Source organism: Oenanthe melanoleuca, chromosome Z (genome assembly GCF_029582105.1).
Source record: "Oenanthe melanoleuca isolate GR-GAL-2019-014 chromosome Z, OMel1.0, whole genome shotgun sequence".
Lineage (NCBI taxonomy): Eukaryota > Metazoa > Chordata > Aves > Passeriformes > Muscicapidae > Oenanthe > Oenanthe melanoleuca.
In genome coordinates, this window is record NC_079362.1 from 59,728,331 (window position 1) to 59,751,876 (window position 23,546).

General features: G+C 39.5%; 1 protein-coding gene across 1 annotated transcript; it reads left to right on the forward strand.

The window, feature by feature from the left end:
* Nucleotides 1-63: 63 nt before the first annotated feature.
* Nucleotides 64-20,681, forward strand: CDC20B (cell division cycle 20B). The gene is given in 17 exon segments (XM_056514589.1): nt 64-107; nt 1,345-1,886; nt 3,703-3,841; nt 6,780-6,813; nt 7,340-7,422; nt 10,007-10,022; nt 10,134-10,234; nt 11,500-11,660; nt 11,663-11,706; nt 12,575-12,636; nt 15,368-15,577; nt 15,802-15,908; nt 16,617-16,726; nt 16,845-16,970; nt 17,690-17,738; nt 17,741-17,812; nt 20,542-20,681. Coding segments are annotated over 17 exon segments (2,040 nt in total).
* The last annotated feature ends 2,865 nt before the right edge of the window (nt 20,682-23,546 follow it).

A 23,546-nucleotide genomic window follows, 5' to 3' on the forward strand; every position in this document is an offset into this window, starting at 1 on the left:
TTCTTAATTGCTACTGGCTACCTGGCAACAAACTGCACTGATATGGTAAGACTGAAGGTCTGCATGAAAGAAGAGTCTCAGGCATCAGCTAAGCTCCAGTGCTTGCTGTATGTGAATCTCTGCTTACTCTCTTCCCCTCCCAGTGCAAACCACCACTGAAGAGTAATTTCTGTCCCAGTTGGTTTTCTTCATCACTCTGATTTTTTGCTGCACTTAGATGATGCATATTAAAGGATGGGAACAGAAGGGGCCCTTCTGAATGTAAAACCTGAAATCTGTTTTTTTTTTCCCTTTTTAGTGACTTCAGTATTACTACCACTATCATTGATTCATACAATATTATAGTGATATGTTCAACTCTTTCTTATAATCTCTAAATAGCTAAAGTCTGCATTTATTTTTTTTAACAAGACTATAGGAACAGTTTCACGCTGTTCTATATAACAGAGTTGCATGGGAAACACTGTGAAATTTCAGTATTTGTGCCTGAGGTCAAGTTAGGCTTTGCCTCTGCCTAGCAGTGGGGCCTGTGAGCATGGTGTTTTGACAGTGGGGAAGAAAACACACAGGCTTCTGTGCTGAAATGAGCAAAGCTGTACTCAACAAGCAAACACAGGTGACTAATGCTGACCTTAAAGAGAAGAAAAAATGTGTTTGGTTACTGAAAATCCATGCAACATCCTGATGTCTAAGCTATATCCCAAGTGTTTGCAATTTGCATCTAATATTATTTCAGAACTAAATAAAACAAACAAACAAAACTTAATACATTATAATACTGGTGTTCTTGATAATTATCCAGAAGCCTATTATATTAGCTGTGTCTCCTTTTATTACTCTCAACTAAAACCCTGTTCAAAATCTGTCTTGAAAACAAAATACATTGTTTAATATTGTCTGGGCTCTTACATTTTAAGCTGTGATAGTTTTTCTGGTTTTATGGTTTTCTGACACCAATTACTCTATGAATGAATTTGAGCAAACGCAAATTTAAAAAACAATTTAATCTTTACTTAGTATCCCATAATATATTAAAAAGAACAAGATAACATTGAAAATAATGACACGAGTAAGCTGCAGTGGTGGTGAGAACGTTCAGAAATCAAAAGAGATCTAAGTCCTTTTCCGGGTGGAGATCAGAGAATCTGCCTGGTTCCAGGGAGCTGGCAGGTGGGTTTGTCCCTGTCTCAGGAGCCACCAGACCCCTAAACCTACCCAGCTCTGTGCCTGAAGGTGCCTCGGGTCCTCCAAAGCCAGTGATGTAATTTAGTGCGTGAGTGACACGAATCTAGATTTGTTTGGGGTTTGTTTGTTTGGTTGGTTGGTTTTTTCCCCTTGCAACAGGTTTTCTGTGCCAGCGTTGATTCAGGTGTACTCATCTGAACAGAAGCGTTTGTTTTGCACTGTTTCCCCCGTCTGCTCGCCCTTCCTTGGCGCGTTCGGCCGGAGCCGCGCTCAGCGCAGCATCCGCGGCTGCTGCTCCTGGGCGAGGGCACGGCAGAGCCAACCCAGCCGAAGGACGGGCTGGGCCCAGCTCGGCCGGTTCGGTGCCGGTTCGGTGCCGGTGCTCGGTGCGCTGTCTCCGGGCAGGCGGCCGCTCGGAGCGGACCGGCGCTGCGCTGGGCACGGCCGGGGGGCTCCGGCCGGCACGCACAGAAACACGGCCCTGCCGAGGGAAACCCGGCCTCCCGCAGGGATTCCCGAAACTGCCTGCGGCAGGGAATCTGTGCCAGGTGAGTGTCGGTGTTCCCCGTCTCCCCTGCCGGGTCCGGCGGTGCGGAGCTGCAGCCGCCTGCGCAGGCTGCCCGGGCAGAGCACGCTCCAGGACAGCATCCTCTGCTTTTCTGTTTATTTACACCGAAGTACTGGAGCAAGGCCAGAGGAGGGTAACAACGCTGCTGATGGGTCTGCAGCACAAGTCCTGTGAGGAGCAGCTGAAGGAGATGGGGGTGTTTATCCTGGAGAAAAGGAGGCTCAAGGGTGACCTTATCATTCTTATCATTCTCTACAGCTGCCTGAAAGGAGAGTGTGCCCAGGTGGGGGTCAGTCTCTTCTTCCAGGCAACCAGTGGCAGGACAAGAGGAAACAGCCTCAAGCCATTAGGTGTAGGTTGGACATTAGAAGGAATTTCTTCACAGGGAGGGTGATTAGCCATTGGAATGGGCTGCCCAGGGAGGTGGTGGAGGCACTGTCCCTGGAGGTGTTTAAAGAAAGACTGGACATGGCACTTAGTGCCATAGCCTATTGACATGGTTATGACACCATGGTGATGTTAGGTTATAGGCTGGACTTGATGATCTCAGAGGTCTATCCAACTGAACTGATTCTCTGATTTTCTCACAAGAGCATGCTGCTGTCCTGAAAGGAAAGCTGGGCCCACATTTCCCCTTCCCAGTGTGCAGACAGCTTAGGGCAGCAGGCCCTGCAGACAGCTGACACTGAGTGGGGTGGAAGGGAAGAGGAAGAAACAGGTCTCATCCCTAGCCAAGCAGTGCCAATGGCAGACTAGCCTTTTTTTACTCTGTGATGTGGGACACACAGGAACGGGTTTAATTGGGCAGCAAGAGGGCACAGGGTCTGTACCAGCTCCTTCATACATGGAAAAATTATCATCAGTTGACAGAAGGACAGGAGAAGGCTCATACAAGCCTCTCTCATCCTCTTCATTCCATTTCTCCTTTAAGCAGCTTGTGCAGATCCAGCTATAACTGCAGAACTGGGATCAGTCTGCAGGCCTGGATTTGGTGTAGTCACACTCATGGGAGACGGAGCTTGCCTGGTGTGGTTGTTTCTTCTCAAATGCCCAATGTTTCATGTACTGACTAAGGGACACCGCCCAGGGGACACCCACACCCTGCTCACCTTGGAAGACATCCACTGGAGGGGCATTCAGGGCGCAGACCAAACTTCAGTACCCTGAGTTGATCTGGAGATGATTCCAGGAGAGGCTGTTTCTCTCCATCAGCAACAGAGGGAGCTGATGAAATGTCAAATGAGTTTTGAGAGTGCTGACTCCTGCTTCCAGCAGTGCTAGGGGAGAGTGGGGAAGGGTTTGCATGCTACATGTCCACAAAGAACTACCTGGAAGATGTAGGGAGCTTTACACAGTTGACTTATTGATTAATAATTGAAATATTTAGAAAACGAATAAAAGATTCCCCTGAGTGTTCTGGATGTGTTCCTATGATTATGGTCAGAAAGTGTAATTCTATTTTCTGCTAAGGAGAATACCAGAGCTTTTCAGTAATGCATGCTCAGGGCTAGGAAACTCTGGCTATAAAACAGTCTGAAGTCTTTCCATCTTCAGTTTTTAGAGCAGAAAGTTCTGCATGCTGCCTCTACAAGCAGCAGTAAAGGCTTGTGTGGATCTTGGAAATCAGATGTAATTTTCTAACAAGGATTCTCTGTAACTGGTCAATAAACATAAGACTGGACATGAGCTGCAGTAGTTAACAGGCATTCTTTACAAATAGAATGATCAATCTGATCTTGTTTAGATATCTCTTTTAGGATAAGATGAATAGTGCTGTGGAAATGTCTCTTTTTCTTCACCAACAAAAGGAAAGCAGAGCTACTGCTCCAAATGTCCATATCTGCACTGTCCCACTTAGTGTGCAGATCTGCTTTCTGAGTACTGCTCTTACACAATCAGTACTATTCTAAAAAGTACCTGACAGATGTTTCCATGCATGTTTTTAAAAGGATTTTTTTCCATTAAAACTGTTTTCCCAATAACACCTCAGATGCCTAAGAAACTCTCCACCACAAAAACTGCTCTACCTAGCAGTCATGCTGCAACAGGTTTGGAAGAAAGGAATAACAGGAGAGTTGAAACAGAAAAGTGATAGGTGAGTTATGCCATATTCAAACGCACAGACAGGATATTTGCTTTTCTGATATGTTTTTTTGCTTTGTCTTTGGCCTGGAATCAATTATAAGGATACTACCTTATTGATATGGATAACAGTAACACGAGAAGGTCCACTTAGGAAATGTCTGCTGGAGAAAAGTCAGGGGTATCTTTTTTGTCATTTATTTGATTCAGCTTTTCTCTTCTTTCTCTAGGCTACTATCCTGTAAACTAAAATCGAAACTAAACAAATGAAGCCCCCAAGATAGGTTTGTTACCTCTGAGGTAAAGCATATATTGTAAGAAATATGCATGAAGAACATGAATGACTCAGTTTCCCATCTGCTTTAATAAGCACTGTGATGAAGAAGATAATTGCTTCAGTTCTTCAGGATGTAGCTGATTATTTTTCCAGCTGACAGAATGAGGTGCTATGAAAAAATTACTGAAGAGTTATCAAAAAGTTCCTTTCTGAGAATATTCTTATGAAAACAGGTGGTTGGATTTTGATCAATGCTGAAAGAACATGAAGACTTTGCTTAATGTATGAAACAAAGACTTCAGAACACTTCCTGTTTAAGTGTTATTTTTGATTGCTGTACATTTAATCAGTTTATTCTTCATAATGAGCACTGACACACCAATTATTTTTCTTTTTTAGGTGTTATCCATGCTTTTTTGGACCATAAATCTACGCTTCAGCTACCTATCTTCTTTAGTGAAGAAATTTCTCTTCACTAGAAAATTGACTTCTTCTGTGAAGCATTGGTACTTATGTTAGAAAATCTATTACCATAATATGTCATTCAAAACCGCTTCTCTACTTTACTGCTATCTCCTTGTGGCTGTTCATATATTAAGTTGGAACTTTTTAGTCAGTGATTACAGTTCCTCCTGTTCTCTCCTTCCCTGGCTAGAACCAGTTCCAAAGTTGATATGAAGATGTTAAGAGCTGTTTCCACATAATTATCCCTTGCACATAACTATTGAGTAAGCTTGTTTCTGAAATGCATACCTAATGTCTTTTTTTATAGCATTTTATAATCCTCAGTTTATGTTATTAGGAAGTTTCTGTGAGGGTAATAAGCTAAACTTCTAACAAAAAGCGGTGATGTCAGCATTGATGGACTGATTAGGCTTGTTGTCTGATGCTGTGTAACAGTGGTACTCTTGAGCATCTCTGGAGGTTGGAAAGAGACCATGCTTTTATACCATTCTGGGAAACCTAATTCTTGGGACAAGCACTTAATTTTCTTAGTAAATGAACTAATCTTGGAAATCTTCTTTTCAACAAGAAACAGTTCTTCAGTTCTTTCTTTCTTCCCATCCGCCTCCATCAACTGATTGGAGAGTCAGTAAATTTTATAACTCTTAAAATAAACAACCCAATTGTTTTAATAGTCTTAGGTCTAGCTAGCAGAGAAATTGAATGTAACTGCTCTTCTTTGGTGAGATGATAAGCACTTTCTATGAAGTAATGTGCAGAAGACTTTTTTTTCTTATAATGGAACATCTTTTAGAAGATGAGTACATGCTGTTCTGTTCATGTGGAGTCATAGAACGATTTGGGTTGGATGGGACATTTAAATATCATCTAGTCTAAACCCCTTGCAAAGACCAGGGACATTTTCGACTAGACCAAGTTTCTCAGAGCCCTCTCTAACTGGGCCTTGAATATTTTCAGTGATGGGGCATCCAGCACCTCTTCAGGCAGCATATTGCACTGCTTTACTGCCCTCATGGAAAAAAATCTCTTCCTTATACCTAGTATCAACCTCCTCTCCTTCAATTTAAAGCCATTACCCTTCACAGCAAGCCCTGCTGAAAGGTCTATGCTTCTTTTTCTTATCAGCCCCATATAAGAATTGAAAGGTCACAATAAGGACTCCCCAAAAGCTTTTCTCCTTCAGGATGAGCAACCACATCTCTCTCAGCCTGTCCTCAGAGAAGAGTACTCCAGCCCTCTGATTGCTTTTATGGATCTGCTCTGGACCCACTCCAACAGGTCTTTCTTGTGTTGAAGGCCCCAAAGCTGGACACAGCATTCCAAGTGGGATCTCACTGGAGTGGAACAGAGAGGCAGAATCACCTCCTTTAATTTGCTGGCCACACAGTTTTTGGGCAACCCAGGATACAATTATTTTCTGTGCTATAAGTGCCCATTTTGTCTTCTTAGATATAGCAATAAATGACCATTTACTTTGTGCAGCCAGTTAGTGTAAAGCAATGGTATCTGTTGTGAATAGAATCTTCTCACATACCAGTGAATGTGTGTGGTCACTCTGTGGGCCAAAACATTACTTCTTTGTATACACAATCAATTTTCCACAGAAATGTCTGCACTAATTTTAGAGGGACACATACCCAAGCAGTGTGATTAGCTCTCTGCCAAGTTGTCTGTAGGAATCACAGAAAACCTCTCTCAAAGCTGAAGGCCTGCTGTAGAACAGCTGGAATATATAAAGGAGAAACTCTTCTACTTTCTAGTTATGTTTTTCTAAGACATTTTTTTGTCACGATTGCAGGATTTTGAAGAAGAGTAACACAGACTGTGCATGGAAGGGCAGATTTCACAGACACTGAAGAGAAAGAATTCACTAATCTTGAGTGGCTGATAAAGACATCCTCTAGATTTCCACATTGCTATATATAAATAATTACAAAACAAACATAAAATTGGCATCAGAGCATTCTCCTCAGTGACCATTGTGAAGAAATGCTCATTACTAGGAACTGATGAAGATATTCCTGTCCTGTGTGAGCTGATCTGAGCCTTTGAATCTTGGTTAAGGATCTAATAATTCAGATCTCCCTTTGCTTATTTTCTGCTGCATCATCTCCTTTTTCACACCCAAAGAAATGCTAACATAATTTTTAACATTACATTCCTCAGAGATACCCTGTAACTGTTTTCCACTTCATATTGTAGCCCTGGTTTAGGTAATGGGATAACGGAGTCCAGTGTCTGTGATCCTGGTTTGAGGAAGGGCTCTGACACCCAGGGTATGTTGTGCTGTAATCAGTGGCTCTGCAGTGCATGCACCACAGAACTGCTCTTCCCTCAGAAATACTTATTGAAGCATCCAGGAAATGTCTTTGCAAGCTGGAACAGTAGTCCAAATGCCAGTTCAGAAGAGAGCAAGAGGTCACTAAGTTTTGACAGATGATCAGGTAGTAACTCCAGATCTACAGCTTTGGACCTCCTTCCACTGCTAAGCTTTTTTGGAGTGTGTGTGCCCATTAGCAGTGAATCCATGTTTTATGGAAGGAAAAATATCTCAAGTCTCTCAAGTTAGAGGAATATGGTCTGGACCTGATTTGATATTCTGTATTTGCTATTCATTTCTCATCCCAGAGATGGCTGTTTTGAGGCTTTTATGTAATGACTGTTGAGTCCTTTGATGGGATTGGTGTTATCCATGATATTTAGACATTTTTCAACTGACTTCTTAATTCAGTCAGTATTTTTTTATTTTTACTTCAGCTTAGCTTCCAATGGTCCCAGAGGTTGGATATAGCATTGCAGAAAGTGGTGATGTGAAAGTCTGAGAAAATTCTAGCTGTGTCTGGAAATGTACGTTGCAATACAGCAAACAGTTCCAGGCACACTGAACAATAAGATGGTACAGTCTGCACCGACACTGGAGAAGCAAGTGCATCTACCTCTTCCAATAAGTGTTACAGAATAATACAAAGTGGCTGAGAGCTACCTACCCGGAGCTATTTCTAGAGATCTCACAACCTCTGAACGGATAGTATTCCAGCTCTTCCACTATGATTAAGTCCTAGTATTTTATCTGGCTTTCCTTTGGCTGCCATCTGATCCACTGGTGACCCTAAAACATTCCTTTCAGCTTTTCTGTTTCAGAATGCTGTCAAAGTATAGGGTTGTGCAGTGGAATGGGCAGGGGATATATAATATATGCACTGTTGGGCACATGACAGTGCAGGACATGCTGAGATAATGTAGTTTTCTTGCTCTTGCCTGTGGGGAAAGGTCAAACTTTTTCTAGCACTGTTGCTAGTTTCATCTGTGGGGGAGTTGATTAATTTGTTACATAAAATATCCTATGAATCAATGGGCATCAGGGAGTGTGAATGATCAATTTGAAAACAGGGAGAATCTGAAGAGATGACCTGTGAAATTATCCAGGCATTCCCATACTTATTTGAGTATGAGACAGTTCATTAAATATCAGACTAAAATTTTGGTGTCTTCTGTCTTGGACAGATGATTTCTGTTTGTGCTCTGGCTATTTCTATATTTACATCTGGACTTCACCCCGCCTAGAAGAAGTTGAGGTTTATGTGATAGATTTGTGTTTTCTTTCATTGCTTTCCTCAGTGTAAATAAGCCTCATTTCAGAGCAGTTAATAGCAACAGTATAGGGACAAATCACACAGATTTTCCCCCTTGATGACAAATGAATATAGGCTTTAAGAATACCAGTTTTGATGCCACCCACCTACTTGTTGAGTAGTTTGATGGGACAGTACTGACTACTTATCACTTCCCTTCCTAAGTCTCATTCTGAGAATGGACACAAGAATGTGACAGCCAAAATCTTAACAAAGTCAGTGATATTCACCAGTATTCAGGCAAAATAACAAACCAGCACAATGAAATTCAATTTCCAATAAGAAAAGAGCCTGTTATGCATATTCATGGGCCCATGAAGTAGGTGAATAGAGCTGAAAGGGTAATCAGTATGATTTGGGGTAGATGAATTACTCACAAGAGAGAAGAATCCTGAAATGAGTTAGAGATAATTTCATCTGTTACTCTCTCATTGCATACTATCAGCTACCAATGTTAAAGAAGAAAATTATATACTGAGTTTCAGAAGTGCTGCCATTCATTGAATATTACAATTAAGTGCCTTAAGTCTCTTGAATTATCTTATTTGACGGGATTCAGAAAAACATTGTGAAATTTTCAGAAGTAATGTTATTAGATATTAGAAATACAGTTTTTTCTGTACTACAATGTCTCATTTTAGTAATGTTAGATCTTTTTAGGGTTAGAATGCTGTGTTACAAATCCTATTGTACAAATCTGAGGTCATTCCTGAAAACCTTCTTCATTGTTTAACTCCACAAAATTTTAGACATAAAAGAAAATAGCTGCAATCTACTTGCTCATCTTCAGAGAGAAGGAATACCACTGAGAAGGGAAACATTTGCTGACTGAATTTTGCAATAGGGGAGAAGGTTAAGGACAGAGTATGGAAGAGATATACAATGTAAATTTTCCTCAACTGTCACTGAAATTTTATATGTGTATGTGTATACTTACAGAGTAAGTAAGAGTACAAATACTTTATCAGTGTTGAATTCTTTTTTGAACAGGAGAGGTTAGTTGTAGAGATAAATATAATCTTCTGCCTTGAAATTTTAAGACTCATTGCAATTACTACTCTCTGGGGAATAATTTAAAGAAGGAAATTAAAACACAGAGAAATTTGCAAAAACGTGGTTCTTCAGCATTCTGCTCTGTACACTAAAGCAATACAATTTCTTATACATAAAAATCTAGGATCAAATGATTCAAAATGCTGGCTCTTTTTTATAGTGCTGAGGAGTCTTTGCAGCCTAATATAGAGAATGACCACAAAAGATGACTCTTCTTTCTCACATTTGTATTGGCTTTTGTTTCTCGTTAATGTGCTGTCATGAGCTTAAAGTGGTGTGATCGAAGATCGTATGTTTTAAAACCCTTTTCCTGTGGTTAGGTGCCACTGGGGTAGCTATTTGGGGGGGAAAGAAACACCAGAGAGTAAAAGAATTAATTACTGTATGAGGGAGTTTTGGAGTGGGAGAGAGCACACAACAAATTCTGTTACAAGTTACTAGCAACTTCTTATAAAAACAAAGGCAAAAAAAGAAAATCCACCATGCTTTATATTAAGCAGTGGTACAGTTTAAGCAAAACATAGTGGAGCCTATTCTCAGTTCTAGCTGAATGCATGGGGGTTTGAAAAAGCTGGTGAAATGTAGCTTTTACCTAGTCTATATGTCTAGTGTTTTGAGCCTACCCAGGCTAAATTATGCCCTTCAAGCCTCCTCTGAACTGTGTAGAGGCAAATAGAAAGGCTTAGGCCTTAGAAAAATGATGGTGTTATGCATTACTGATTTGTGTGATGAATCTTCAAACACAGGATGTCAAGAGGGGAACCCAAAATGAGCTTAGAAGTGTTACCACCAGTCCACACCTTTGGAACAAGAAGTGAGGTGTAATAGTTATTCTAAGTTAATTCCTCCAGTGTGTTGTTCTTTTGCACAGACTGTGAATTCTTCAGTGTATTTCAAGAAGGATTGTGATATGTCCCCTTCATATAAAATGGAATCACTTCAGGATGGAATCACTCATACAGCTTCCTTCAGGTATAGATCTCACTGCAACTTTTTGATCAAATAAATCTACCTCCACTCAAAATTAAGTTAAATGTTGCAGCAATCAGCCTTGGCTATCTAGTACCCAGTAACCACAGCAGCAATTTCATTGAGTGGACTTCGAAATATCATGTCTTGGAAGACAGCAGTGACATAGTTTGTGGTTTAGGTGACGCCTTCTAAATTCTCACTTATGTCTTTGTTGGTGAACAGGCAAAAACGAAACAGGCAAACAGTTACACACAAAGACACATAAATTTCAAGTCTGAAGGTTTTGAGCACTTCAAAAGATCTAAAAACTATTTATGTGTATGTGTTTATAATTGTCCCTGGGAAGGTTTTTTCAACATACCTTTGAGAGTGTTCATGTCCATGAACAGGATAAAGGTTTATTAGTATGATATCCAGATAATGCACAAGGTATGTCCCAAGACTGATGGCATTAACAACAGTTAACAGATTTCTGCCGCAACAGTCAGGTCTGTAATTAAAGAGGCTGATGGGTTCAACTATTCTCCAGAGAGGTTTTAGTTATCAAAAAATTATGCCAGACCTTGGAATATGGTAGCACATTCTGTGCTTCAGGGGTCATGCAAAATGAGAATGTCCTGGCTCGGTATTAAATGTCCTACACCATCTGCTGCTGACCTACATGACATTACAGCATGTTCTGAAGCTAATTATTGCAGTTATTTGCTTTGCAAGTGCAATGTGCTCAGCATCAGGGACAATGGAAGAGTACTCCCATCATACATTTACTGAGCAAGCCCTGATGAGGAGGAGCAGAGTTTTCTTAATAATTTTTTTATATTTTTCCCTACCATGTGCAGGGTAAATGTTATAATTATAAATGATGGACAAACTGTACCATATAGACTGTCCTATGTAATTCTCAGTGACAAGAATCACCTTGGAACAAAGTTGTTTTTGGATCTGTGTCTGTTGGAGAAGGAGCCTCATTTCTGGTGGAAGAAGTTAGGGTGAGTGATATGACAATATAAAATCTAGGGTGACAGATTAAAAAATTCTGGTGGGTAAACTGTAACTCAGGTGCTGCTGTGCAAACACACACATTTGAGGAGATTAGACTTACAAAGACCTTGCCTTGTCAGAGATATTCTCCTTCATGTAAGTGGAATGCTTGCATGTAAAGGTTTGATAGGGGAATTCTCTGAATGTTTTTCCATAGTGTCTCTCCCCCAAACCATACTGCCCCAGCTTTTTTTTTTTTTTTTTTCCCAGTATTTTTTTTTTAGCTTTCCTCTAGAGCTAAACATGCTGGGCTAGAGCCTTAAGAATCTCATTGCTATCACTGTAGGACCTGCTGTACACATCTGGAATGGATGAACTCTTCAAGCCCTTGAAAACATTGATTTGAATTCCAGTTCCAAACACACTCCATGTCTGGCTTGGATGAAAAAGGAATATGCCTTGCAATTTTCACCAGTGATGAGGAAGTGCAAGTACTAACTAGATAACTTACATTTTAACAGTCTCTCTCCATTTTTAGCTAAAGTGGCTTCCAAACTGTTTGATACTGAATATTTTTTTTTAGGGAAACAAATGGAAAGATTGACTAAACTAAGAAGAACTCTGCTAAAAACTTATTTAGTACTTCCCAGTTTCATATTCCACCTTACTGGACATCCAGAATTTGCTACATGTAATGGAGCTTCTAAAACAAAAAGCTGATGACTGAATTAATGATTCAGTATTCCAGTGACAATCAGATTACTTTTCCATCAGCAGGAGGAACTCTCATTAAAGTATTTTATTCAGTGCAGGTTTTGTCTTTTGCTAGGATCACTCTAGCAGTCAATGTCTTTAGAGTTCAATTCAAAACTCTCCTTACAGGTTCACATTTGAGAATTTGACTTCAGTCTGGTTATGTACATATATATGAACCTACTGTTATGTGACACTACTACTAACAAGAGGATTTTGTGCGACTTTAGCTGATGTGCTAGATAATAACTGGCTCTACCTGCTGCAGTCATGAGTCAGCAGTCTGAAGGTACTGAAGTACAGTGCTTCCATGTATGAACTCATAAAGGTTGACTTATATAATTGACTTCCATTGATTTATACAAATAAATAGCTTTAAACTCATAGATATGTACTCCTTCAATTCAATCTGACTTCTGCATCACTGATATAGGTGTAGAAATTTGGAAATACTCATTGTCTTACATTGTGAAATAAATGAGCTTGAAATTTTCCTTATGTCAATTCAGAACTGGGGAGTGGCCAAATTGTAAACAAATGAAGGGGACAAATTTTCCTTTCTTCTTGCTGTCACATTTTAATTTCTTGTTTGTTTTGGATTGGCAGTTGTGAAACACTGAAACCAGAAAGAGGCTGAGAAATACGTTTGGCCACCTGTAATTGGAACTGTAATCATTGTATTCTGAGCAGGTGAGTAGTAAAGTCTATTCCCAGAAAGTGCCTTTCTGCTTTTTCTCATGCAAATGTCCCATTCATTTTAGCTGATTTTCTTGGCATAGTTCAAACGAGATTTACCTGTTTCTGCATCTCTCACCCATCTCAGAAATCATTCCTAGATTTATTGTATCACAGGAAAGCAGCTAATGAGGATTTAACCTCTTTCTGCAGTCTCTTTTTCTTACTCTCCTTCCCAAAAACTGTCACCACTTGCAGAATTTCATTATGATTTGGAGACTGTGATCCTGGTTTTGTGCAAAGCCTGAGCTTGAAATTGTTTTGTCTCCATCAGGTCTGAACTTCAAAAATCATGGCCTGCCCTGTGCTGGGGAGACAGTATGCAACTGAGGTGTCCCAAGGCTCCATCTGTCCTTTCAAATGCACAGCAGAGCACAGCTCTGAAGAGCTGCACCCCCCTTGAGCTGTGTATCTGCTAGGAAAAGCCAGCACACTGCCATCTAGAATCCAAGAAGAGATGGATTGGTTGACCTTTGCATTGTCAAGGGTGTATTTTATAGTAGCAAGTGAATATTTTGTATTTAGGTATCATTTCAGTATGTGGGCTCAGATGATAAAAATCAAATGTGCTCTTGTGGCTTTTTTTCAACCCACTTTCTGTTTCAGATCTTTGACTCACATGTGAAGGGGATGAGGAGAGACTTGTGTATGATGAACAATGCTGTTATTTTAGAATCATATGTAAGTGTTCTGTTTTACTTAAATGGAAAGATAGTAGCAAGGGTAGACTTTATCATTAACTCAAAATGAAACTAGTATCTCTTGATAAGAACAGCAGTGGTAGATTTATTTTTGGTTTTGCAAGATGCTAGGGTTGTGGTTGTTTGAGGTCTGCAAGGTGGAGGTACAAGGAGGTACAGGCATGCCAGCTGAGCAAACAGTTAATAAAATGCAGTTGCAATTATACTGTGTGGGTTAGGTTACAAGGATGCAGGTATAACATCTTTCCAGTGCCAAGTGGCATAGCCTCACTCAGTAAGAAATAGTTTTGGTTCACATTTCCTCTTGGCCAAAACAGTGAAAACAACAGGAACTTTGGAACAGAAATTGATGGTATAATTCAGTGTGAATCTGTGAACTACAGTTATGACTGATGCATTAGGCTGAGGTAATATTTATCTCTTTTTCTAGATATGAAATTAACCAGATAACTCTAATATTAGGGCAGAGTTAAGACAGCTACACAAGAAGAAAAAAAAAAGACATGGAGTTAATATTGTTACTAAAATTAGAGCAGAATTCTTGCACTGAAGTTCACAGTGGAAGCTTACAAAGTATCAATAAATTTTGAAATTACATTTTAATAGTTGTGGTTAAAAACAGTCCAACAGCACAATATCATGAATCTGTAAATAAATTTCAGTACCATAAAGTCCATTTTACAAGCACATTTCTTAGTCAGGTTTGTGTATGCATTTTTAGTGCTTCCAAATAACTCAACATGTATGTGAAAAACTTTTAACAGCCATTGTGGGAAAGTCTCCAGTTCCTAACCCTTATTAAGATAATTAAAACCCTTAAATAAATCTGTTGCAGTTATGTCAGATACCTGTTTCTCAGATGCCCAGAAGGATTGTATTGAACTTGCTGATGTTTTTCAGTGTCATCATACCTGTTGTAAGTGTGAATTTCCAGCAGGAAGCTCTTCTGACTTGTCATAGGATTAATGTAAGTAATACGAATAAAAAATAGTGAAATACATTGCAAGGTATTTTCAATATTGTCAATTTCACTCCCCTCTAAATGTGTAAAAGCCGTATCTAGTAGCTAAACTTTCACAGTAGCTGTGCTTCCAGACAGAGGATTCCTTCCTTTGGTAGACTGATGATACTGGTTGTAGAACAGTGAATCCATTTCCTGACAAGCAGCTAGTGCAACAGTGTCCAGCTGTGCAGATTTTCCTGAAGCCTTGGAGTGGAAGGGAGAAATGAGGCAAAGGAAGGGAGGAACCAAGGAATACAAGGTGACCTGCTAGAAAGCCCTTTAGTAGTACAATGGAGTTTTACACTGCCCCTCTGCTGGGTGTGGAGTCACACCTGGCTTTGGCAAAATTCACCTTGTGAAAGGATTTTTCATTAAGAATAGGAAATAGTTTTCATTAAATGTCTCAGCTGTTGCATTGGGACTATAGGAGAGCAGCAAAAAGGATAACGGAACATAACTTCTCGTGTAATGGAGAAGCAAGAGAGCTTAATTTAAAGAAACACTACACTGTATAAAGGGTAGTTTGTGAAAACAAAATAGAAAAGACTCATTGGGGTCCAAGAAGGCAACACCTCTTTGAAAACATGCTTTCTGCAAAACATCACATCTCTCACGGGTGTTTAATCGTTGTTGTAATTTCTTGTCCTTGAGCAGTCTGAGGAAGGCTGCTTTCTTGGCTCCCAGTGGTGTCCTAATGACACTCAGAACAGAGTGTAGGTTAGTGGCATACACTGTGCTCATGGGAAAGAAACTTGAGAGACAACAGGAATTCTGCCCAGAATGGAGCAGCTGCTTGGCTCCTTTCTGTTGTTAGTCATCTCCACAGTCAGGGTGGGTGTTTGGTAGTTGTTCTGTTTCCTCCTTCTGAAACGCTGCTGTTCTGCTGACACATTTCACTCCCATGTGATTTGCTTCTGAAGAAACATTGGTGTGATTCGGTTGCTTTTAATCTTGTATTAGCATTAAACCCATGCTGTCTTTTCTCCTCTGCAGTGGTTCACTACTAGAATTTATCCCTCACTGTGATGTTCAGCTTGCTCAGCACCATGTTGTGATTCTTTGTCAAAACAAACAAAGCATTTGCAGCCTGAAATTGTCACTAGCCAACTTGTTGCTGGCAATTGGGTCTAGGAGTGGTATATTGAATATCCTTATTGAATTCCTTTCTTAGCAGTTAAAGTATATGAAAAAGGCATATTGCTCAGATAATCTTTCAAATTACATTACTGATGTCTATTAGTTTCTTCTTCTGCCTGTGATGCAATTAATTTTAAGACCAGTTCTCTTCATAGGTGAGTTTGCTAGGGCTTTGGTACTTGATTAGTAGGCCTTTGTGAATATAATGCCAAATGGAATTCATGTTTATCACATTTTCTTCTATCTGTTGCAGTTAGCCACAACCGCTCGGAAGATCTCGGGTGTACGAGGAGGCAGGGCCCCTCCCTCTCCATAGCGTTGCCAAGTTACAGAACCACAAAGGGAGTGGCGTGGGCACACCATGGTTATAGAAGCGGGTGTCCACAGGAAATAAATTGCATTTCGCCATTCACCACATTGGTGTGATGTGTGATCTGTCCGGCAAGGGTGTAAGTGCGCCGTGGTCTCGCTCCTAAGCAGGTCGCACTAGCCTAAGTCACAGGCAACAATCTGTGTACCTTCACAGAAAAGTTTGGTGGTGTAATACAAGTTTGCAAACAAGATATTCCGATTTTTGGAGTTTTGGAAAACTACTTCTGTTGCAATTAATTTGATGTATGAAGCTCATTTTGCCCTTCTGCCCATATTTTCATGCCATTGTTGGTGACAAATAATTTGAAGAAGGAAATTTTAAATGAAACAGTTAAAGATTCTTTGTCTTTATGTAGTCCCTGTCTGTGTGGGAGATAGGTCAGGTAACAGTAATAAGAGGCAGGAGAGTTCAGTATTTACAAGTTTTTTGTCCTCCCAAAAGTATCTGAGGCTGGACTGTCGTGCCAGGGTTAAAGGGTCGGGGAAATTTACTGAAATTGAGTTCTGACAAGTTTTTCTTCAAGTAGGTTCTGGCCTTAGGCATATCTTGGAAATACCCCAGGAGAAACCAGGTCTCTTGTAAGCCCTGTAAGCCACTTTGCTTAGACTTGTGGTGCCTTGGCTTAGGCAATAAGAAACTATCCTGCTCTGTTCTTTTGGTATTGAGTCTGTGTGAGTGTGTGTGAGTCTACCTCTGAAGGGCAAGCAGGGAAGCTGGAGTTTTATGAGGATATATGGGACAGTGTAGACTATGAAACAAGGGCAAAGGACGCAGCATTTGAAGTTTTGGGATCCTACATTGCCCTGAGTGTACATTCTGGGTGCTTGTTGTAGCTCATTTTAACAACTAGACTTTAAGCTAAAACTGCTCTGTTCTTCCAGCTAACGTTTTAATCTATTCTGGCATCTGTTTTCTCTTTATTTTTAGGTTATGACCTGGTGTCCTTGGCAGTCAAAAGTCCTTGCTACAGGAGGTGGAATGAAAGATGGGATTTTGTGTGTCTGGCACATAAATTGTGAGAAAATCATCCAAAGTGCAATTACAGATTTGCAGGTGAAATGATGAAATGTCTGCATACTTAGGCTATGCTCTTTTTGTGTAGCTGTGCTCATTTGGCAAGCTCCCACTGGCTTTGAGGGTGGTTCTGCAGTAAGAGGAACAGCAGGATTTTCTCTGGATGTACAATTGTGCTACATTCAGCACTACAGTGTATGATTGACTCAGAAGCAGTTTGCTGTTTCCCATTCACCACTTCTGTCTCCATGTAGAAGTGATTAAAGAGGAGATAGTCTGGAAGTCAGACACTTTTTGTCATCTTTCCTTGCTGGCAGTAATAGTTTTGGCCAAAACTCTAAATGCAGGCAGCTGAAGGGGAGGAAAAATTCCCAGAGCATTGGGGTGAGGAGAGGTGTAAGTGTCAGAGAGAAAACATCTGTCTCTGGAGTTTGAATAATAGGAAATTGAGGAACAGGTTCTCTGCTGTAGTAAAACATCATAACTTGGTTTGATGGAGCTATTACAACTTAGCTGAGGATGTGTTTTGAGGGTTTTGGTGCTACACTAATAGGTTGTTACTACATTTAGATAGGACAAAAAATCAACTGCATTTTAAAGGAGTTGAAAACAATTAAATGATCCTTCTAAATAAAGAAATATTTTGCTGGGACTATTTCTCAGTAGGTTGTTTAAACATTGTAGATTAAATTTCAAATCTCTGAATGGTGTATGTTAAGCCCTTCTGAAAACTAAAGCAGAGTTTTAAATTGCATTAGATTTCTTCCTTGCTCTGGTTACACAGTGAACTGATGATGGGACAAGGTCTTCTGGAAGTCAGATGAAAATGTGGGAGTATCCCATGCTTGTCAATTCATTAGAACTCCAAGGAAAATATTTCAGTTATTTATCTGCCAAATTAATCTGGTTTGCAAGTGCATAATTTATATAAAAAAAGAGTAAAGAGCAGTCACTGCCCATTTGTGTTCATGTGCATAATCCTGATTTGTGGGACTGTAAAGGCTGACTTATTAAGACTGTGGTATAAACTACTTCTGGGAAATTCCTTGTTTTTATCAATGGAATTCTTTCCTATAATTCCTAATGCCATGGCAGGCCCAGGGTGTGTATTTCCACCTCTTTCTAAGGCAGACTAGGCCAGGATTGAATGTGCTAATGTCAGTTTGCTACCAGTGTAATCTGGCTGATGACCTTCTAGACAGCACAAATCAAATGGACTGCTTTTGCCTCTCATGATATGAGGAGACTGAGCTTTCAAATGATGTCTAAACCAAAACTCCATGTGTTATTTAGACATGTCTGTGTTTTAATGAAGGATTTTGCTCTGAAGAAATGTGGTGCAGAGTGTTGCCTTGCACCCTGCTGCCTGCCAGAGAAAGAGGAGTTTCCTTACAGCTCTGTGCTGTTCCATGGTGCTGTAGGGTACACCATATGCAGAGTTGCTTCTTGTTACTGAGCCTCCTTGGCTTGGGTGCTATTCATAAACCAAAAGGCCTTATCATTGCTACACATACATATTCCTGCTTATGAAGACTCCTAATAACTTACTATAAGCAATTGAATGTTGGAAAAAATTGCGGATGTATCAGAATATGGTCAGAAAAAAATATTGCCATGGGTAATTGTGACTTAGATGGTTCTAAGGCAACCTCAGGCACTTTTAACCACATAAATTTTACACCCACAGAAATGATCTGACAAATTATAACTGAATTTCATTGTTTAAGCCTCTTGCAAATGTTGAAGACCCCAGCTAAGAATGAAGACCCATTAGCACCAGCTGAGTACTTTAGTAATTAAGGTTGACTGTCACTTAGCATATAGAGTTGAAAGACAACTGAAAGATAGTAACCTTTTTATATCACTGAGTCTGTTTTTGAGACACTTCTGACAGAGCTATTAGAGTAATTTGCTAGAAAAAAATTGTCTGTAATGTCTTCTTAGAAATGTTATTGTAGATCAATAAAAACATACAGTCAAGCAAAATATGTAATTGCTTTGAAAACTACCTGACCTGAACATGATCTTGAAACAATGAAATAAACCCAGAAAACTCCACTCAAAACCCATGTAAATGAATAATTTCAACTTGTCTTATTTCTGCCTATTGCCCTCCACTGCTTTTTGACTTAAACTGTTAATCAAATCAACAAACTGTAAAACAAATCAACTTTCAATCAGTTATGTGGATAGTATTGGGTGCCTCCAAAGATTGCAACACAAGATCCTCTTTCAAAGTCATTGCAGACACTGAACAGACACAGCATAAAGAATTCACTGAGTTGTAAACTCTCGGTCCTAAATATTGACAAAGAATTTGTACATTTCAATAACTTGAGAAGGAGAAAAGCTAGAAAACTTATCTCTGCTGAAAATATTCCATGGTGCTGAAATTCAAGTTACAAAGTTTAGGAGAAGCATACATAGCTCAGCTCCAGGACAACAGGTATTTGCATTTAGTCAGAGTGTTTCCAGAGAGCCATTGTATCAGCTTCACAAACTAAGGGCAGACTTTCCACAGGACAGGAGTCCTGCGGGCCTTCATCAGGTACCACTGCTTCAGAGGGCTTTACAGTTCCTCACACGTTTATCCTTGTAGTATCTTGAGCTAGAGAAGTGCCATTCTCTTGCGTTCATGGAGAACTCAGGTACGAGTGATGGGAGCACACAGATCAGCCACGTTCATTTAAGCTGGTCACACATGGCTTCTTACTTTCATGCTTCATTTTAGGATGTGGTTTTTCTGATCTGCTTTAGAAACTATTACTCAGAAGACTTTTTTCACCTTGTGGGTTTAGCTTACCAGTGTGATTGTCAGTAACTCACCAGCCAGAAAAGACAAAGTCCAGTAACTTCAAGGAAAATGGCTTCAAACTTCTCTTGCTGCCATGGGCCTAAAAGCCTTATGGGTTTTCCTGGTTTTGGTACAGGAAACAGTAGAAGATACAGGAAGTCTATGGCAGAGCAATGAGGTAAATGCAGCTCTCGAGAGTCTCAATTTATTTCCAGACTCTTTCTACCTTCAGTTCAAGTTCTGTGGGTGAGATTTTTGTACAACCACATTAATGAGTTTTGTGCATTCTTTGTGCTGCTAGACTGGGTAGCTTTCTGCTTTCCTTGTGTAGCTGCCATGATTTACTACAACTACAGACAAACTCAAAACAAAATTCCACTAAATGGCTTACTGGAGTCACTGTTAAAAGATCTCTTTGACAGTAATAACTAAGCAGCTGGAGACAGTATCTCATTATTGTCGGATCAGCTGCTGCAAACTGTCTGCAAGGCCTGTGCAGCCAGATGAGAAAGCTCAGCAGTGAGAGACATTACCAGACACAGATGGGACTGATGTTGTGAATGCATGGAGAACAATAGTCAGGTTCAGCATGTTCCTTTGACAGAAATGACCTCAAAGTGGTGCATACAGTTAAAGCCCACTCTCTATTAAGAATATATTTCCTTCAGGTCCTTATTAGTATGAAAACAGTCAATAGAGGATGATAGATTCTCTTCCTATGCAGCATGTTTCCCTGCTGCAGAAAAGTGGATCAAGCCACAGTGTGTAGAATTCTGATGTATTTTTCCTTCTGTTTAGCACATATACTTTTTATAGGTCACAAAGGGAGAGTCTTGCAAATAACCCTGAGCCCATATCAGAGAAGGCTCTTTTCTGTTGCAGAGGATGGGATGTCTTGTCTGTGAAAAGAACAATGGTCTGGGGAGAGCATGCACAGCAACAAAGCTTTTAAATAACAGTTATTTAAGCTCATTCTTGTGACTTTTTTCTTGAAAGCCATTATTAATGTATTCAGCCCATTCAATAATTCAAAATATTTGTCTTCCTTCCAATAGAAACGTGGCAAAAGATAATACAATTTATTTAAGAGAACAAAATTTTCTTATCAGTCCATTATGTGAAATGTTAGTAGCTTATCTTATCCTAAAGGAAAAATATTCTAACTCTGAAGAATAATGTCAGGTATACTTTAATTAAATTAACAAACATCGAAAGAATCTGACCTATGTAAAGAGTCAGTATAAAGTGTTAGATTCTGCTTTTAAATTTGATTCTTGCAATAAATTTTACATTACCTTAGTATTCTCATTGGTAACTGCCTACTAATTAGTTGTATATTGCCTTGAATCATTCAGAGACTATGGTGAGCAGAGACCAATTCAGGGATCAGTATTGTTCAGTGTATCATATAAATTGTTGTATGGAATCTGTCTAAATACTCTTAGAGTTCTAGCTTAAATGTGTAACTAAATACAAATTATTTATAGGGAATTGTTTGTTGTTTTTAATGGTAATGATAACTAGCATAATTAGGAATCCATCCTTACTGGTTTTTAATAGTTTCCTTTCCTTAAACTCACACACTATATTTGACAATGATTGAAAATACAAACAATTGCATAATAATTCTATTACTATAGAATTATGCATGGTTATGTAATTAACTAATTAAGAATTCAGATGGACATAACCAAATGCACATGCCTGGGCCAAATGTACATGTTTGGGCCAAACAGAGCTGTTAGTTCATTTCTTAAGGGTACCAGTTCAATTCTGGTTACCAGCAAACAGTTGTTTTCATTGTTAGGAATAAGCAGAGGCAAGAGGTAAGGATTCATTCTCACATTTTTATATTTAAAACCCCCTAAGTTCAGAAACTTTTTGTTTGCATTCCTTTATTTTTTTTTTCCCCACAATTAAAAATTCATTTGAAATATTTCCTGTACCTGGGGAAGAATGGGATATTAGAGGACTAGAGCAGTGCCAGTCCATGGAAAATTACTGGGTGATCAAATGCATGAGAAAAGATAGATAGGGGCACAAGTTACCTCTGTAAATGAATGTGAAACCATCATGTCTTTAGTTCTCATGATTTTTAAAACCTCATCTTGTGCTGTTCACAAGTCACATGGTTCCTAACTTCAGCTCTGGAAGATTGAGACCACACATCTCTTTTACCAGTAAGAGCTTGCAATAGACCTGCTATTGGGTTCTCATGTCATCGCATGTGGTCTTCAAAGCAGATTAGAAAATGGTAATATTGGTTGCCAATTGAGAAATTTATACCAAGAAGCTGATATCTAAATATGGGAAATAACTTATACTGTACCTGTCTTCTAATATGAACAAGTTGTTTTCTGGAGATTTATCAGATAATTAGAATCTGGTTTAATTACTCAAAATAGTATTTTAAGTAATTTAAAAGGTTTTAGGAGTACAGAAAGCATTTCCTCCCACTTAGAATGTTAAAAAATGAGTAGAATTAGTCTCTTTGCTCATGCATTTTTTTAAAAATTTGCCCAGAAGTTCTCTCTATCCTTTGGCAGCACCTAAATGATATTTGCATCATTATATCAAGTATAGGAGGAAGTGTATGATACAGGATGGGAGGCTGTAGCATGGAAGGACCTGACCAATACTGAAACCACATATATTTTGTTGGATAATGAACTGTCAAAATAAGAAAGTACACATTTTTCAGTCTAGGAACTGCCCATATCTTAGTTACTTTTTGCACATTGTTGGCTAGTCAGGCTGTATTGCCCCAGACATATTTTAGCATAAAATCTAAAAGTGGGAAAAGCCATTGATGTCAAAAGCCCATAACTACGAGAGGACCTTGTTTGTGTGACCTGTAGATCCATTATGTGGCTGTGTCTGAGAAGACATCTAAGTGTGCATTCCAGAATGTAACTAATCTGTAGTGAAATTAAATGTATACTGTAGTGCTTTTTTTCTGAATGTGCAGAGTGTGAGGCTGCTGGAAGTTGACCATGCTGTTGCACAGCTGCTCCCTTCTGCCAATGCAGATGTCTTAACATATGAAGTCCTGGTCAAAATTTGAAATCCCAGCTCTCTCCTTGTAAAATATGGCATTTTTTTTTGTTCATTGCCAGTTACATGCCTGGTTGTTCAGGCCCAGGATGAGACAGAAATCAGCACTCCTTTCTAAGAGGTCAGCTTGTTCTGTATCTTTGGTCTGTATGCACTGAAGGCTGAGTCTCCAGGGATGGCACAGAGGTGTAAGAAAATTTAGGTTGACTAAAATCAGATCTTCATCCCTACAGCCCTGTCCAAGGTGGGGCACTGTACAACATATGGAATCCAAACCTTTAGGCCAAAAATAATTTTTTCCTGAAGAAAAGCTTCATGGTTCATACAGTGCATGTGTCTTTTCTCTCAGGTGTATCAATATGACAAAACAACTGTCTGGAATGTAATGACTGAGGAATCCATTTGTTCCCACAGTTAAAAGCACCAAGTCTGTCAGACAATGCCTTGTTCTGCCCCTGTATGATCTGAATTGATGCTGCCTACACATATGTTATGTGAGTTTGTGTAATGCAGTTTGTACCTGTTACTTCCCTCCAATTATCTCATATAGTCAGATTGAGAAGAAAAAAATGATATCTGATTATCTTAGCATTTTTCTTAGCCAGTGTGGGTTCCATTCCATAGCGGTGGAACTCTGTTGTGAATGGATTCATATCATGCCTCTTGAGCAGACAACTCCCTACCTGGAGGAAAATTCAGTTCTCTCTTGCTCTTGGTTCTTTTTTCTACAGGTTTATGCTATTTGCAGTAGTGATAGAGGCTGGAAT